At 37.6% G+C, this 18,833-nt stretch overlaps 1 protein-coding gene across 1 annotated transcript in view; it reads left to right on the top strand.

Annotated features, from left to right (window-relative positions):
* LOC126161731 (transmembrane protein KIAA1109) overlaps positions 1–18,833 on the top strand; it is a 493,460-nt gene that overhangs the window by 386,856 nt on the left and 87,771 nt on the right. Inside the window, exons 67-68 of the mRNA XM_049917765.1 lie at positions 5,426–5,578; positions 13,873–14,028. Of these exons, the coding sequence (XP_049773722.1) occupies positions 5,426–5,578; positions 13,873–14,028 (309 nt within the window). The remainder of the gene's footprint in view (positions 1–5,425; positions 5,579–13,872; positions 14,029–18,833) is intronic.

Genomic DNA, 18,833 nt, shown 5'->3' with positions numbered 1-18,833 from the left:
TTGGCATGGCAAAAGGAGACTTGCTATGAAAGTCTACCACAGTCAACCAACAAATGTTTCAAAAAGGTCCCGCAAAGTCTATGTGCATATGTTACCATGTTGATTGCAACTTAGGCCAAGCAGAGAATTTTTTTGGTGGAGCAGACATTTCCTGCACATGCATGGCACTGTGATGTAATCTGTTCTATTTGGGTGTCCATAGCCTGCAAAGTACAGTGTCGATGTGCTAACTGTTTTGTACAAACAGTCCCCTAGTGTCTCTGGTGAAGTAACTGCAACACTTCTTTTTGCAAAGCCCTGGGAATCAACACATGTGACAGTCAACTCTCATTTTGAAAAGAATCACACATTGCTGTACAGCAAGGCTATGCCAAAGTGCAAAGTATTGGCGCACTACAGAGTTCTTTATGCTACACATTGAGTGAGGCCAAGATGTGCAAATGTATTTTAGCAAAATGTTCAGATCTGAATCAGCTTCCATGGCCTGTGCAATTTTCCTATAGTTCAGAGGAAAGGATTGAAGCAATTCAGAATCGTGAGCAGGATGTGACAAGAAGATGCAGCAAAAGCGTCCAAGTCTGTATGAGGGCCAATGGGAAGAAGTGAAAGTGCATCCGCATTACCATGTTGAGCTGTCGGACAATACACAATCTCGTACTGGTATTGAAACAACAACAAAGCCCATCTGTGCAATTTTTGGACAGTTCGGACATGAACTGGCTTCATCGGATGAAACAAGGACTGCAGTGGCTTGTGATCCATTACTAAGTTGAATTTTCTGCCATATAAATAGTGTTTAAATTCGGTGACACCATACACAATAGCCAATGCCTCTTTCTCTGTTTGTGAATAGTTACACTTAGCTTTGGACAACACTTCTGATGCGAAAGCAGTAGGCCTGTCTTTAATACTAAATCTGTGCGAAAGCACTGCACTGATTCTGTAAGAGGAACCATCAACTTGCAACACAACTGGTTCATCAGGATCAAAGTGAACCAAGCCTCAATCACTGAGCAATGCAGCTTTAAGTTTTTGAAAAGCTACGTGGCACTCATCTATTTAAACAAAGGGGATGTTCTTGCAATGCAATGGAGCTGTGATTTGTGTAGCATTGGGTATGAACTGAATATAATAGTTCATTTTTCCCTAATACTGACTGCAATCCTGTGATGTTGTGAGGATCTGGCAGGTCACATATGGCTGACAATTGTTACTGAAGAGGATGTACACCCTTATTGTTTATGACATGACCAGGATTCTGCAAATCAGGTTTTAAGAAATCACACCTGTCCAGTCTGCGCTTTAGTCCTGCATCAGATAACGCGCTTGACAAAGCATGCAAATTTGCGATATGTTCTTCAGGTGTTTGACCTGCTACTACAATATCGTCCAAATATTTTGAACAGTTTGGTACTTCAGCAGTTAGCTGTTCCAAATACCGTTGGAAAATGGCGGGTGTGAAAGCACTGCCAAAAGGCAAACACAAATATGTAAACAAGCCAAATGATGTTCACAACACACATAGTTTGAGATTCTTCATCTAGCTGTATTTGAAGATATGCGTTGTGCAAATCAATTTTCAGTGACTAATCTGTCCATGAGATCCTTTGGGCGTGGCAGTAGGTAAGTATCAATCACAATTTGTGGGTTGACTGTAGACTTAAAGTCAACATGGAGGCGAATGCAACCTGAAGGTTTGGAGAGCAAAACCAGTGGACTTGCCCTACACTGTCTTTTACATTGAATGCAGTCACTGGCAACACATTGTCCTGAATTTGAAAGCCAAACAAATCAAGGCCAAATATGTTCTCACAGGCGCGTGATTGTAGCACAGTGAAAGTCACAGTTCACGTATGCAAGCAATACATGACAGGCAAAATATATTTTCTGAGAATGGGAATGCCTTGTCCATTTTAAGCCGTCAGGTGCATGCTAGTTTCAAACAGGCATGGGGAGCCTAACAGTTCATATGTGTTATGCTTCAGTAATGTAACAGAGACACTGTGTCCAACTGAAATTTCACACATTTTCCACTAATATGCAAATGAAAAAAAGTTTGTTGGACTGGCATAGCACAGGAGAAAGTGCCTGCAACAGGCTTTGAATACACTGCATTGATTATGTGGGCCTTGTGACGAGAATTGTGTGAGTGGGCAAAATTATTATGTTTGTTTCATTGCAAACATACGGATTGTACGTGATGCTTCTTGTGGCAACCATAACACTGTGCTTGTCTCAACGGGCACTCTTGGAATTTGTGCTGTGAATAGCACCAAGTGCATGACGTAATTCTATTCACCTGTTTACGGGGCTTGGTGTGCATGTGCTGTTGCTGTCTCCTGGGCCAGTCATGAGCAAGGGACAACTTAACCTGACAAATTGGTGGCTGCTCAAATTTATCAGCCGTTATGCCACCTGAATCGCACTGATCCAGAATTTTCACTATGTGCTGAAATGATGGATCTGACAGTTTCAAAATCTGTTTTCTGAGTCTGACATCAGTTACATTGTACACAATCGCATCACACAACATAAAATCTGAATATAAAGCACCACAAGCACATTTTAATTTGCATTTCCTCATCATACTCTGTAAATCTGTTACCCACTCATGATAAATTTGATCCGACCTTTACTTGCAACTAAAGAATTGGTACCTAGCTGTCACCACAGTCACTTGTTGGTCATAATAGTTAGTTAGAGACCCTATACCCTGATCGTAGGACAATTCACTCGAAGTGGCATTAGGGAACAATTTCTGAATGCGGCAAAAGACTGCACTTCCTACTGTTGACTAAAAGTAATGTAATTTCACAGTAGCTGATACTTCATGAGCAATGATGTGAGCTTCATACTGTTGCAACCACTCGAGTCATTCCTCTTCTTTTTCATTAAACTGGTGAAAAGGCGGTATGGCACTTGGAGCTACAGTTGTTGCTTGTTGGTCTGTGTTAGGTGTTTGTTTCGCCAATAACTGCTGTACCGTGTTTAAAGAGTTTCAATCAGCTGCATCTGAAACTGAAACATCTGTGTTAGCTGTGTTGCACAATCGCTTGCAGCTGAGGTGCCTGAGCAGGCTGTGGGAAAGATGGGTTCCTTATTTTGGAGTAGACAAATGCAATAAACAGATAATGCAAGCAATAAAAATAAGCATACAAGCAAAGAAAATTTCTGCAATGCCCACCTGAAAACACTGAATAGAAAAAACACTGTAAGAGATAATGTTAAAACATGTAAACACACCCCTGCAAAGAAAAGATAACATAGAATTAAGGTGCTAGCAGAACACAAACTCCCACGACAAACAATACTGTGACAGCCAGGCTGTGGGTTGTTGCTGTAGTATTCGTTAACCTCATCGTCAATCTTGTAGTGTCTAGGAAGCCCGCATACCCGGTTTACTAGACATACTTGACCTAAGGACAACAGTAGCAGTAAACAAGAGGTCATGACCTAACAAAGAAAGCTATGAACATGCAGAGAACATACTACGCACCAAGCAGAAAAGGTCATTCTTGGAACATTTGGCTAGAATGGATGATGACAGGTTGATGAAGGTGAAAGGACAATCAGCATTGGTTTTCTCACACGTTAAATGACCTCAGAGAAACAAACATAAACATAATTGACACTTGGGGTAACAGGAAATTATTTAGGAACAAAGTTCAAAAAGTGGTCTCAGGGAGAAACAAGACAGGAAAAGAAAAGTGGTCCCATACCATCAAAGAGCTCCGTAAGCAGAGATTGAAACATATGAAACAAATGTGTACACAGAGGAAGCGGAAGACATTCATCAAAAATTAAAATATTGTTTTAAATTTCTCTGCAAAACAGCCATTCAAATATAAATAATAAAGCCTCGTCAAGCTGTTTGACTTGGAATAGAGCTACCAGTTTTATCTGTTGGTGTACATTTACCTACACTCTTAGACAAGAAAACAAACCAAAAATGTCACTTTTTGGAGAGAGCAGCAGTGTGGTATATCAATCAATTTGCATATTTTCGTAGTGCGCATTTATAAATACAAAAACCACCAAATACGGCACTCCAGCTTCACAAGCATGTAAACCAACATGGCACTGCTCAGTTTGCTGCTGTCAAGCAATCACAGCGAATTACATATGTCATTTGGACGTTTTTCTGCAAGGACAGCAGATTTTATTTCCCTCAAAATTATCTTTATTCTTTTGTGAAATGAAGCATGCTATGATAGCCCAAGTCTAGGTTAGGTAGAAGGTTGCTAGTTTGGTTTTGAGTTGTTTCATAAGAACCTGTCGTATTTCTCAAGCATGCATGCATGCATGCATCATATGTGGATAATGATGTATGACATCATGTGCCCTGTGGTGTGATTGGGTGATAGTTCAAACCGAGCAAGTACCAGGTTGGTTTTGTGTGTTTGCATAAGTACAGTACAGTATTTGGTCTATGTATTCATACTCACAGACTAAAAACATATGAAGTTTAATTGATGCACTGCATTAAAGGTCTCTCCAAAACATGTCAGTTTTGGTATGATATGCTGTCTAAAAGTGAGGGTAAAAATGGCATTGATGAATAATACTGTCATTGAATGGTTTCATGTGACATCACATCTAGGGCACAAGTTCATTTGTCAGGTAATGGATGTTCTATCTAAGGTGATGTATGAATCTCAGCCTTTAGAAGAAAACTGAAAATCCAATTTCAACATTAAATAACTATCAGTTGCCTATGTTAGTAAACAGTTACCTTCAGATTTACACAGGAAATTACCAAAATACATGACTTTCATAAAAAGATTTGATTTCACATTGTTCCATTAAGAACTGCTGATTTCAAGTAAACATTTATTAGAAATGTTTGTGACACACTACTTATCAGTAGCTTTACAATTCTTTGTTGATTCATATGTGGCATCTAATACATAGGACAAGTCAGAATAATCACAAATGCTACATTGTTCACATTGTTATTGCTATCAGAATCAGATTTTCCTCTTCCAGGAATTTGAAGGAGCTCTAAGAAATGTTAAAAAGAATAAATGATATAAATAAGTTGTAAAAGAGGATACATTCCTATGCTGCCTGATTGTTTCTCCTCTGCACATTGCTTGTAGTGCCATGAGCATTGTTTCTTGTTGCAGCTTTTTAATGTCAGTAGACATAACTGTTTCAGACAAAGTATCCTTCCATTTACAACCCATTATTTGTGGTATGTGGAATTGAACTCATAAGGTTATAAAATAACAATTTGTTATTTAATAAAACCAGTAGTGCCATTTCTCTTTGAACACCGGAGAAGGACTTAACAGTTTAAATATCACCTTGTGTTTGATACCTTAGAAATTTTTTTATGTCGAAATGAGTAAATCTTGTTCATAATTTAATCAATGTTTTTCATCTATTCATGTTGGATTTTTAAAATGCTTTTGTAATTCATTAGCCCAGATGATGCAGCTGTTATTTTGGTTGCTAATGGGAGCTCTGCAAGCTTTGAAAGCTCACCACGCACAGGTCCCTCACGTTCAGCATCACTAAGAGTGCGTGGTATAACTGGACCAAGGGTGACTTTTAGTGACACACACAACATCTGCAGGTAAGTTTGTCGTCATCTTCATCAACTATTTATGTGATATAGTTACAAGGTATGGCACTGTGTTACTGCATTGTCCCATGATGGGAAGATGGATAGTTCAGAAGAAAGAATAGCATTCCCACCCACAGATTCCTTCTATAAGGAACAATCAAAAAGTTTCCGTTTGAGGATGTTACTGCAGCATATATGCAATGTAGCACTGATATGTAGGTAAGGGATTATTGTAGCATTCATGTCTTTCTGATATGCATGCAGTATATCAGGAATCATTAAATGTGCTAATGTACTCAAGTGGGTTACACTCGAGCATCCACCCTATAGTCGTGATCTCTCCCCATGTGATTATCACGCCTTTGGTTCCCAAAAAAGGGCCTTGAAAAGCTCAATGTTTCCTGTTGGATAAGGGATGTAAGAGGCAGTTACAGACTTCTTCACACAGCAGGACATGGTCTTTTACCAAACAGGTATCTCCAAATTGGTGTGTCGATGGGGTGATCACCTCAGTGCTCTTGGTGATTTTTGCCTGATTGGCATACCGATTCTTGACTTTATGGCCTTATAAAAGAAACTTTTTCATTGCCCTTTATACTATTGGCATAAAGTTTAGTCTGCTGCAGTGCATTAACTGTCGTTGTTGTTGTTGTTGTTGTGGTCCTCAGTCCAGAGACTTGTTTGAGGCAGCTCTCCATGCTACTCTATCCTGTCCAAATTTTTCATCTCCCAGTACCTACTGCAACCTACATCCTTCTGAATCTGTTTAGTGTATTCATCTCTTGGTCTCCCTCTACGATTTTTACCCTCCACGCTGCCCTCCAATACTAAATTGGTGATCCCGTGATGCCTTAGAATATGCCCTACCAACCGATCCCTTCTTCTAGTCAAGTCGTGCCACAGATTTCTCTTCTTCCAAATTCTTTTCAATACCTCCTCATTAGTTATGTGATCTACCCATCTAATCTTCAGCATTCTTCTGTAGCTCCACGTTTCGAAAGCTTCTATTCTCTTCTTGTCCAAACTATTTATCGTCCACATTTCACTTCCATACATGGCTACACGCCATACAAATACTTTCAGAAACGACTTCCTGACACTTAAATCTATACTCGATGTTAACAAATTTCTCTTCTTCAAAAACGCTTTCCTTGCCATTGCCAGTCTACATTTTATATCCTCTCTACTTCAATCATCATCAGTTATTTTGCTCCCCAAATAGCAAAACTCCTTTACTACTTTAAGTGTCTCATTTCCTAATTTAATTCCCTCAGCATCACCCGATTTAATTCGACTGCATTCCATGATCCTCATTTTGCTTTTGTTGATGTTCATCTTATATCCTCCTTTCAAGACACTGTCCATTCCGTTCAACTGCTCTTCCAAGTCCTTTGCTGTCTCTGATAGAATTACAAAGTCATCGGTGAACCTCAAAGTTTTTATTTCTTCTCCATGGATTTTAATTCCTACTCCAAATTTGTCTTTTGTTTCCTTTACTGCTTGCTCAATATACATATTGAATAACATCTGGGATAGGCTACAACCGTGTCTCTCTCCCTTCCCGACCACTGCTTCCCTTACATGCCCCTCGACTCTTATAACTGCCATCTGGTTTGTGAAAAAATTGTAAATAGCCTTTCGCTCCCTGTATTTTACCCCTGCCACCTTCAGAATATGAAAGAGAGTATTCCACTCAACATTGTCAAAAGCTTTCTCTAAGTCTACAAACGCTAGAAACGTAAGTTTGCCTTTCCTTAATCTATTCTCTAAGATAAGTCGTAAGGTCAGTATTGCCTCACGTGTTCCAACATTTCTACGGAATCCAAACTGATCTTCCCTGAGGTCGGCTTCTACCAGTTTTTCCATTCGTCTGTAAAGAATTCGTGTTAATATTTTGCAGCCGTGGCTTATTAAACTGATAGTTCGGTAATTTTCACATCTGTCAGCACCTGCTTTCTTTGGGATTGGAATTATTATATTCTTCTTGAAGTCTGAGGGAATTTCGCCTGTCTCATACATCTTGCTCACCCGATGGTAGAGTTTTGTCAGGGCTGGCTCTCCCAAGGCTATCAGTAGTTCTAATGGAATGTTGTCAACCCCCGGGCCTTGTTTCGAATTGTCTTTCAGTGCTCTGTCAAACTCTTCACGCAGTGTGCATCAACTATTTAGTAAAATCAGAAAAAATAAGTTGTTGGAGACAGAACACTTAATTCACAAACATTGGAGAAGAATATTGAAAAAATTGAAACAGTGTGGCATAAGAGCAGTTACAGTTGAGAGGGCAATGTGTTAGCAAAATTTTTGTAAGCAAACTGCAGTTGCCAAATCACTGAGGAAGAAGTTAAATGACAAGAAGGGGTGAAACTTGTTTAACTTAAAAAAGTGATTTCCAACCAATTGAAATGCCGTTCTTGCCCGAGCTGCTGGAGTTGGTGGTCATATGTGCGTGAAGCGCATTTGCTTGTGTCAGTGAATGGAGTGTGTTTCTCGTTTTTCATTGAAGGCTGTGTCCAAAAGCTTATGCATCCTTTAATTGTATCTGTCTGCAACTTAGCATGATTATCTTTACAGCAAGTAGCAATCTGTCTTTTCCCACATTGCTGATATTTCTACTTCCCAGTTGGTTGGTAACCATTGGTTAGCAGAAAAAAGCACCATTACCAGCAACAGGTCAAATTTGTATATAGAGATCACTTATCCGAGCTTATGTTCTAGGCTGATGTGCTAACTGTAAAGAGGAGAACATTTTATGTGTGGTTTATAAAACAAATATTTATATACTTGCTGTGACAAATGGCCACACCTACAAAGTTCTGAGAAGGAATATAATTTGCAGATTCATGTATTTATTTTCTGGACTCGTTCTTAAGCTAAGACTTCGCATGTTTACACACACAATGATTCATAATTATTCTAGATTGAATTACACAGATTACCCTTTATGGTTCTTTCTGCAGTAGATTCCAAACACTAGGGCAATATTCATCAGTAATCACTTGTCAACTTATCTACAAAATGGAAATTTAAAAGAATACGGTATGCAGTGTACTGAGAGAGCAGGCAAATCTCCTCCCCCATAAATGTGCACAAACAGAAAGGCTAAATGATTTTGAACCCAGAGTTTAGTTTTATCAATGGATTATGTTGTAATATGTTCATTGAAAATAGCAACAATCACTTGGAAAGTTTAACATATTCTTGTGAACTTAAGTTGCCACTGTGAGAAGTAAGTTGTGTATGCCAGTATAACAAAAAATAAGAAAATATTCATTTATGACCATTAGTTCGGTATCTCAAAGCACTATCATACATATAACATTCCCTGCAAAAGTTTCAAATATCTTATAGTGATAAATTTTATTTTATCTGAGTTGTATAAATTGCCCTCCATGGGATTTTCTAAGTTATGTTTCAGTCACTGCATCCCACTTAAAATATCATTGAAATAGGAAAAAAATAGTCCTGTTTCACAATTTCTGATTATAATCACATTGCTTTCCAAATAAAGAATGCTGATAATGATTACAATGCAGATCTTAAATATACCTTATAGGCCTGACAGACTAGCAAATAACCCATTTCTTGTGGTCTCGAATTGATTAAATCTTTCTTTGACCTGCTCTCATCTATCATCAGATTGCCAAGAGCAAACACCATTGCGTTCATATCAGAAGCTAAATGAATTAGAGGCATAATAACCAGAATGATTCCCCACTGTTGTAAGACATTTACTATGTTAATTTCAATTATGTTTTACTAGTCCTTTGCACTTCAGGCACCCCGCTTCTTCCATCTCAAGAGTGCACATAAGTTACAAATAATTTATAGCTTTCCTTTTCTAAATAATTTTATAAGACTAAGATCTGAAGATCTGCTGAATTGAATGAAAAGTTTACTGAATATAGAACATGAATTGAAAGTAAATCGGGGTAAGATGAAAGTAATGAGAAGTAGCAGAAACAAGAACAGCGAGAAACTGAACATTAGGATTGATAGTCATGAAGTAGATGAAGTTAATGAATTCAGTTACATAGGCAGTAAAAGAACCCATGGTGGATGGAGCAAGGGGGACATCAAAAGCAGACTACCACTGGCAAAAGGGGCATTTGTGGCCAAGAGAAGTCTACTGGTATCAAACATAGCCCTTAATTTGAGGAAGAAATTTCTGTGAATGTACAATTGGATCTCAGCATTGTATGGTAGGGAAACATGGACTGTGGAAAAACTGAAACAGAAGAGAATTGAAGCGTTTGAGATATGGTGCTACGGAAAAATGTTGATGAGGTAAAGAATGAGGAGGTTGTGCACATAACCAGAGAGGAAAGGAATATATGGAAAACACTGACAAGGAGAAAGGACAGAATAGTAGGACCTCTTTTAAGACATCACGGAATAACTTCCGTGGCACTAGAGGGAGCTGTAGAAAGTAAAACCTGTAGAGGAAGACAGAGATTGGAATACATCCTGCAAATAATGAGAACATAGGTTTCAAGTGCTACTCTGAGATGAAGAGGTTGACATAGGTGAGGAATTCATGGCAGGCTGCATCAAGGTTTAAAACATATCATCTGCTCTAGGTGCATTTCCATGAAGTTATGCGTGTTAAAACTTTAAGCAGGAAGCAGTACAATACTCTTACCTGTTGGTACTGCAGCTGCGTGAAATATTCTTCTCCACCGACTTCATATTTTTTGATGTGGGGCTGTTCCTGGTTTAGACTCTTTATTAAATAGCTACTCCTATTTGCTTAATTGGATAGATAAAAAATCTACTCACCAAGTGGTGGCAGAACACACACATAAGGCTGTTGTGATTGGCAAGCTTTTAGAGCCAGTGACTCCTTCTTCAGGTGGAAGGCTTGAAGGAGAAGGAAGAAGGGTGAAGGAAAAGAACTGGAGGGGTGTCGGAAAAGGGGTAGATTTCAGAAAAGTCATCCAGAACCATGGGTCAGGAGAGAATTACCGTACAGGATGAGAAGGAAAGACAGACCTGCAGTTCTGGGTGACTTTCCCCAAAATCCTTCCCTTTTCCCAGACCTCTCCAGTTCTTTTACTTCACTTTTCTTCCTTCCCCTTCAACCCTTCTGTCTGAAGGTCACCACAGACTTTTGTGCGTGTGTTCTGCCACTGCTAATTGAGTAGATTTTTTATCTATCCAATTAAATAATTTATATTTAAAAAGAAAGATGATGAGACTTACCAAACAAAAGCGCTGGCAGGTCGATAGACACACAAACAAACACAAACATACACACAAAAATCTAGCTTTCGCAACCAACGGTTGCCTCGTCAGGAAAGAGGGAAGGAGAAGGAAAGACAAAAGGATATGGGTTTTAAGGGAGAGGGTAAGGAGTCATTCCAATCCCGGGAGCGGAAAGACTTACCTTAGGGGGAAAAAAGGACAGGTATACACTCGCGCACACACACACATATCCATCCGCATATACACAGACACAAGCAGAACTGTATGTCTCTTGTGTCTGTGTATATGCGGATGGATATGTGTGTGTGTGCGCGAGTGTATACCTGTCCTTTTTTCCCCCTAAGGTAAGTCTTTCCGCTCCCGGGATTGGAATGACTCCTTACCCTCTCCCTTAAAACCCATATCCTTTTGTCTTTCCTTCTCCTTCCCTCTTTCCTGACGAGGCAACCGTTGGTTGCGAAAGCTAGATTTTTGTGTGTATGTTTGTGTTTGTTTGTGTGTCTATCGACCTGCCAGCGCTTTTGTTTGGTAAGTCTCATCATCTTTCTTTTTAAATATATTTTTCCCACGTGGAATGTTTCCCTCTATTATATTCATTCAATTAAATAATTTTATCGCTAATTGATTGTTTTCATTGTTATACTCTTATTTTTTGTAATCTATATTTGTTCTTATATATTTTATCAGTTAACTGAGTTTTCATCTTTATTTTTTGAAGTTCCAGTAGATGAAGGGGGGGATGTGAATATCTCCGTATGATGCAATATTTATTTTTTTTGAATTCTGTAATATTTCTGTGGTAGAACTGTCATTTTACAGACTGTATGTTTAATTATGTTTATCCTGTTCCTATTCTGTGCTTAGTACTTAAAATAATAGCAAAGTTGTCAACACACTACTGAAAAATCCTGGATAGAATACAGGCAGTGAAACAAGCAAAGACAACGACTTGACATAGTTGGCAATGTGCACATACTAACTTGCTTTGATTATTTGCAGGTTTTCCATCTTTACCATCACTTTTGAGAAACAATCAGCATTGTAATTCTTACTGCAATCATCTCTTCAGATGGTGGAGTGAATATCATACATTTTTGTGATTATATACTGTCTATCTCTGAACTGTGATTGTAATTCCAAACTGTCACTGGAGCAGGTACATAGAACAGGATGGTTTGATCTTAATTGTCAGCTGATATGGACTGACAAGGTGTTCAAATGCAGAACAGATTGAAAAAACTAGCCAACCAGTTGCAAATAAAGGCTTATTATTGCTTGGTCTTAGTCTCCGACATAAAGTACATGCAACTTACGCAAATATTTTATCTCGTGGTGTCTATTGCATCATGTGATGTAATAAGGCCACTACTTCTGAAGAAGATATTTTTGCAAATATCAAAACCATGGTCAAGGGATAATAAACCATTATTTGCAATTCGTTGGCTTTCCAAGTCCTCCCCTCCAAAAAAAGCTAGAAGTCAAAATGCTGTTTGTCTCAGAAATAACATCAAAGATCAGTGTTTTATTTGTGATTATCACAATGCATTAACCCCTCTCCTTTATCCTTCCCCTTAGGCAAATGCACTTGTATACAGAAAACACTCGCTGTTCTCCGGAGCCCTCCACTGCTTTCACCACGAAGAGTCTTTAGCGTTGAGAAAAGAAACTGAGTCACAAAAATAAGTTAGTGTTGTGCAGTCTAATGACCCTGCCTTGGCCACTAGAAAAATTATTGAGTGTTCCTGATAAGAGTAAAAAGAACAAACAAACAGGCTGCCTCATAACTTTCTGCTACAAAATTAATTGTAACTGCTGTTCCCTACTCTTACCAGGTCCTCTTCCCTTCATAGTATTAAATTATTTAAATGAATCTGTCCCTAGGCATTACTTTTTAAATTGAAAAATTGAATTTGACCTTTCCATCAAAACTAAAATATTTAGTGCTGTTGCTCTTAATTACTGTGTTTTTGGCTGAGAAAGAGTGAATTATTAATTTTTCAGTAATGCTTGGCGTTTCTGGAGTGCAATGAGCGTACTCAAGGTTAAAGTTCTTCTTAGCAGCCAGTGTAAGAAACAGCTTTTCAGGATCTGCATCATAATGTAGCTCTAAAAATATTCTTGATGCTGTTATTGAAGAGCAAGTCAGATGGATACGATTCTGAACAGCTGTGATAGTCTGTGTCGGTAGGGAAAGTTCCACAATATTTCACTTTTCACAAAAGACCGTGATATTAAACAGGAACCGCACAGTACTACCTAGCAATCAAAATCCAAAGTCTTCTGCTTGCTTGAATTTTGTATCATAATTACTAGGAGAGGAAAGATGAGCATAATATTCTCTTCAAAAATGAGAAAAAATTTGCCTTTTAAGATATTGCAGCTGTCATTTCCTTTTTAACATTAGAAGTACACCTTCTTTGAAAATACGTCCTTTACACAAATGTGTTAAAAATCACAGAATGCTAACAAGCCAACGATATTATTTACAATGCTATGCTCTCGCAGGCAAAAGCAGTAATTCAGGTTATGAAGTGATACTATTGTAGTTTGACTAGAAGAAGGGATCGGTTGGTACAACATGTTCTGAGGCATCAAGGGATCACCAATTTGGTACTGGAGGGCAGTGCGGAGGGTAAAAATCGTAGAGGGAGACCAGGAGATGAATACACTAAGCAGATTCAGAATGATATAGGCTGCAGTAGGTACTGGGAGATGAAGAAGCTCGCACAGGATAGAGTAGCATGGAGAGCTGCATCAAACCAGTCTCAGGACTGAAGACCACAACAACAACAACAACTATTGTAGTAATTGTGACAGTTTGTGATAAACCTTGAAGGCATTGCTCTTTATTTATTTCACAGCAAAGCCACTCTATGGCTCTTCAGATAACTTGATAAAATTGTAATTTTTGTAGTATTAATTAATTTGTTTTTGTTTGGTACTTAATTTTAAGTGCAGAGTTGGTAATTGCTAACATACTTGACATGTCCCACCAGCTAGTAATTCTTCCCTGGTTAGTCTTAAGTCCATAGTTATGAAACTGTACATGTTGTGGTTATTGTAGCATCAGTAAAGTGTATGGTATGTTTGTCAATATACAGACAATCTTCATTACCAAGTGCCAGCTCAGACTTGAGTCTTCCTGAAGGAGATTTTGAGTGGCCACGTCCAGAACACATTGAAGTTGATGGTGAAATCGTGGAGCTTAGACCCAAATCATCTGTGTATTCTGGAAGCTATGATCTCTCAGAAGGCAGGTGTGTACAACATTATAAACTGATTTATATGCACATTTGGGTGCACACACACACACACACACACACACACACACACACACACACTGAAATAGAGAGATATATATATATATACTCCTATTGCTATTGGCTCCATGATGGGTGCAAATAAATTTCAAGTCATTGTGAATCTTACATTTCATTTCATCAGTACAAAATACCATCTTGCATTATAATCTATTACTTACTTGCTTCATTAATAATATCTGGTGGAATGAAAGTAGGACTACCAAAAACCTTGGAAGTTTACTTTTTACTAATAACTCCAGCAGTATGACTGAATGGGATCCTGTGCTATAAGAGATTACAGATGAAACCAAAAGGGCTGCAGACAAGAGGTGCATGTAATGTACTTACAGGTTGTCCCAAGATGATTACTCTGTGCACTCTCCATTTTTTCATCATCATCCATTTCAGTTATTTATTTTATTTTTATTCCATAGTAGTACCACATCACACCACCACACCACCCCATCATAGCGTATGTTACTACATGAAGTGCATAATAATTTTGTACATTAAATCATTACCATGTGACAACATAAGATTTTAATTCCAAAACAAGATATACTTCCTTTCAGATTTCGTCAGTTAAATTTCCAAAAATTTTGGCCCAAAATGTAAGATTTTAAATAATAATGTAATTCAAGAACATCCCAGAATGTACACAGCTCATTTGTAATGTAATGGGGTGTAGGCTATCATTCATTTATAATATCTGGTTTTTAAAAAGTTCATTGATTTACTAATAAGCAACATCATCAAAATATTTGAAAGAAACATAAATGAAGTGATTACCACCGACAAAGAGAAAAGTTTCAGCATTGATATGGACCAGTTGAATATGCGATGTGTCTTATATTACACTGACCAGAATGTATAATCTCAGAGCTTCATGACATAATTGAAATACCCCTCTCAGACAAAGACTCTGTCGAATTATCTGCTGTCTCTGCTTGGTCATGTTCAGTAGTTCTGGTGCTGGTACAGGAAAATTCCACACAAGCATTGTGCACTGGTTACTATATATGCAGGAAATTTTTAATAACCTCAAGCACATAGAGGGTATGGCACGTAAAACCGACCTGTAATATAACTGGCGCTCCTCTTCTGTCAGGTTCGAATAAAACTATTCCAGGATTCCCAAATACATGTCACTGCTCACTGTCATCTCAAAGTATATGGTCCCCATAACACATGTGACAGAAAATACACAATCTTCTCATCTTACAAGGTTACCTGGTGGATTGTGTGTGGATTTTCTGTCGACCAGTACCAGTTATTTTGCGAATTTATGTACCCATAGAGGTGGAACCATAACTCGTCACTCATGATGAGCCTTAATGTGTCCGAGACACCACTGGCAACATTTCTCAAAAGCCATGAACAGAAGTGCAATCTACATCTAAATCTACATCTACATGTCAGACTCCTTCAGTTCTTGCACAACACTCATCCAGTACGGTTTTAACTTCAGTCTCCTTAAAACATGTCAGCAACTTCTCTCACTCGCTTGAACCTGTTGACTCAGTCTACCTGTTGACTTACGAGGATTTCTTGTCATTATCTCCTGCACCTGCACCTCTTTAATTCAGTTGTGCAGAAAGGTGGTAGTCTATTTCCGGGAACATTTTGAACCAATCGTGTACTCTGACATTTTCAATCAGTTTGTATGGTGCTTTTTGTTTGCTTAGAGAATCCTGAAAATTTCTCCTGAAACAGTTTTTTTTGTTTACACTAAAGATCCAGTGTGAATGAACACTTCAACAATGGCAAATTGCTCGGGTAACGAATACGGTGTTATCACACACTCACACTAACTCGGTTTCACACAACGAAGCTTTTTTCCCCATATGGTTTTGACAAGTTTCACTGGCTGTCTCTGCAGCTGCCTTACACAACGACAAAGTTCCGCTCTGTGTTCATACATCAGAGGAAATGGATAGTTCATGGGTGCCTATTTGGACAGTATTTTGGAACATTAGCATTGTGTACGATAGGCTAGTTTTATGTGCTGCACCCTGTACAATTATAACTTTTGTATATGAGTGTGAGGGGTTGAGACGTTGATCCAGGATTATTATTTCTCAACATCTTTGCTGCTGTATCTTCCTAATGGTCTTGACCTCATCTTCTCCAATGTATTACATCACCGTGTAACGATGCTATATTCTTGGCATGGAGTTCATTTGATGAAAGAATATAACAGTTTCCACCTTCACAAAATTTATTGACAATTGAACTGCATAGTCATCACATTAACGAAACACTGACTGACATACTTCACAGATCTCTTTGACCGACTGACAAAACAACTACTCAACAACTAACTTGCAGACTTGCTTTATATAGAATTTTAACAATAAATTTCAAAATAACCCATTATTAATTTTGTACAATTCTGATGTTACAATTAAAATTTACAAAATGTATAGTAACTAATGTTACAGCCAAATAGGTATAAAATGTAATATCGTACTACATAAATTTTTATGGCATCATCACTAGTTTTAAAAACATGAAAATCAATCTGAACTTTAATTACAACAGTGTCTCTTGTGTTATTTTAGTTACGTAATTAATTAAAGTTTGGATTTGGTTACTAACATTCAATGACAGTACAACTCTTGTGCTTCATCCGACTGCATACGAGAAAGTTACAAATAAGGCCTCAAATTCTGAAAATTGTAAAGTTGTGTGATGTAAACCATTGGAGAGTTAATTAGAAATGTATTTACAAAGGATATTAACTACAGAGGAGGACATAAAAATAGATAACAAATGAAAATACATCACTTGGTAATAATTTTTAAGCCATTTCTCAAGATAATGAGGCTCTCTCTGTCAACCCACCAATCAACTGCAGTTAAGGTAATTAGAGGTGCCAGCCACTTAGGGCAGCATTTCCACAACCTCATAACATTAGTTACTAAATATCTCTTACTTCAACTTCTCATCTAGGTTTTTGATTTGGAACCTGTACATAATTTTGTTAATGACAAAAATCCATAGACAATTACGATAATATAGGTCCTTCCAGAATAAAAAACTGTATTTTGGTAAATTGAACTGAATAATGCATCCAAAACACACACAAGTCTCCAGGAAGCACTGAATCATCTGAAAACCGCCCATATGCATAAAAAAAGGTGGCATCAGACATTTCATATGAATCTAGGGGGAGGCTGTACCATTATGACCTCCCATTTTCTTTAATCATTTTATCCATTTCATGTATTACTTTCACCATCTCTTAATTATTTACTAACAACCTAGAATTAATTAAGTTCTGAGTTCCAATATAAGCAATTTTATAAATGAAAAATTTGTTTTACATTGCATGTTTATGTTTATCAATGAATTGTGGGATTGCTTTGGAGAAACTCAATTTACATACACAAGAGTTAGATCTGGCATTAGTTGTGGATTGTCCTGTAGAGACCTCTTTGAAAAAAAACTTGGTTTATGACAACTATTTCACAATAATACTGTACACAGCTGTAACAAGACTGGGCCTTAAAATTGAAGTAGTTTACTCATTTTTAAAATCTCATGTAGCTGAATTAAGACACTTAATTGATTATAGGTTATTGGTAAATGATTAAGAGATGATGAAAGTAATACATGAAAAGGATGAACTCAGCATAATGAAATGGTAGGTGGTATATTAGATTGATCAGGATGAGGCCAAGAACATCAGGAAGGTTCAGTATCAAAATCTGTTCAATACGTAGAAGCACACTATTAATTGGTTATACCAAGAAAACTGTAGAGAGATATGAAGGCTCTCAATGAGGTAGCTGACGAGAGTAACAGAATCGAAAGAAGGCAAATCTCATTGGTCATTATACAATAACTTCCTGTCATTTTAGCTAGCAGACAACAATGTGTTCAGTGCACCTGCATTAGTGAAAGCAGAAATGACACTTGGAGTCAACAGTCGATGAAATATTATGACAAAAAAGTCAAAGATGGTCAATATTATTTGATTTCTTTCAGTTCAGCTACCCCTATCAGCTAACTTGGCAGTAGATGAGTATGCCTATAGAGTTTTGTTTAATGTCTTTTGCCACTGTCAACATTTTTCTTTTCCCAGAAAATTGTATAGTGTGACTATAGTTCTAGGACCAAAACAAATCTTAACAAAAACTTAAAAAGCTTCACATTGACATAAAGAGTAGTAAGACACAAGGGTACACATTCATCAAGAAACCTACTAGTGCATATTCAATGTCTTGTAGTTTGTGGTGAAGCTTAAGACTGCATCAAAGAAATTTCTGTCTCTCATTATATTGCGCTAAATTAAAATGTACATCCATTCCGATTTCTACATAACAAAGATGACCCACTGCAAGGTGCAAAGGTTATGACCAGCATTATGTAAAATATAAAGTAATTTAAAATTTCAGTCTCTTAAACTTTTCACTTAAATTCAGTAATGGAAAAGTTTCCTTGTTTGTCAGAAATTCAGTAATGTCATCAAGAAACACATTCTAGTAATCCTCTTGTGTATCTTTTAAAAATTTGTTGCTTTATTCAAAAACAATGAAAACATAGTGCAGCTCTGTCAGAACAATGAGGCCAGTTCCTTCTTTGTAACTCGAATTTTTGAGAGTTAGAGCCAGTTGAATGAAATACAAGGTTACCTGTATGCTCCATGTGAGATGTGGCAATTCCAGTACACAGCTCTACATAGTCCTGGCAAATTATCAATTCTAAATTAATTTTGAACATAATATGAAGGTTTGGTCTCTCAGTGGTATCCTTGC

The sequence above is a fragment of the Schistocerca cancellata genome, chromosome 2 (genome assembly GCF_023864275.1).
Source record: "Schistocerca cancellata isolate TAMUIC-IGC-003103 chromosome 2, iqSchCanc2.1, whole genome shotgun sequence".
Taxonomy (NCBI): Eukaryota; Metazoa; Arthropoda; class Insecta; order Orthoptera; family Acrididae; genus Schistocerca; species Schistocerca cancellata.
This window is presented reverse-complemented; position numbering and strand designations above follow the sequence as displayed.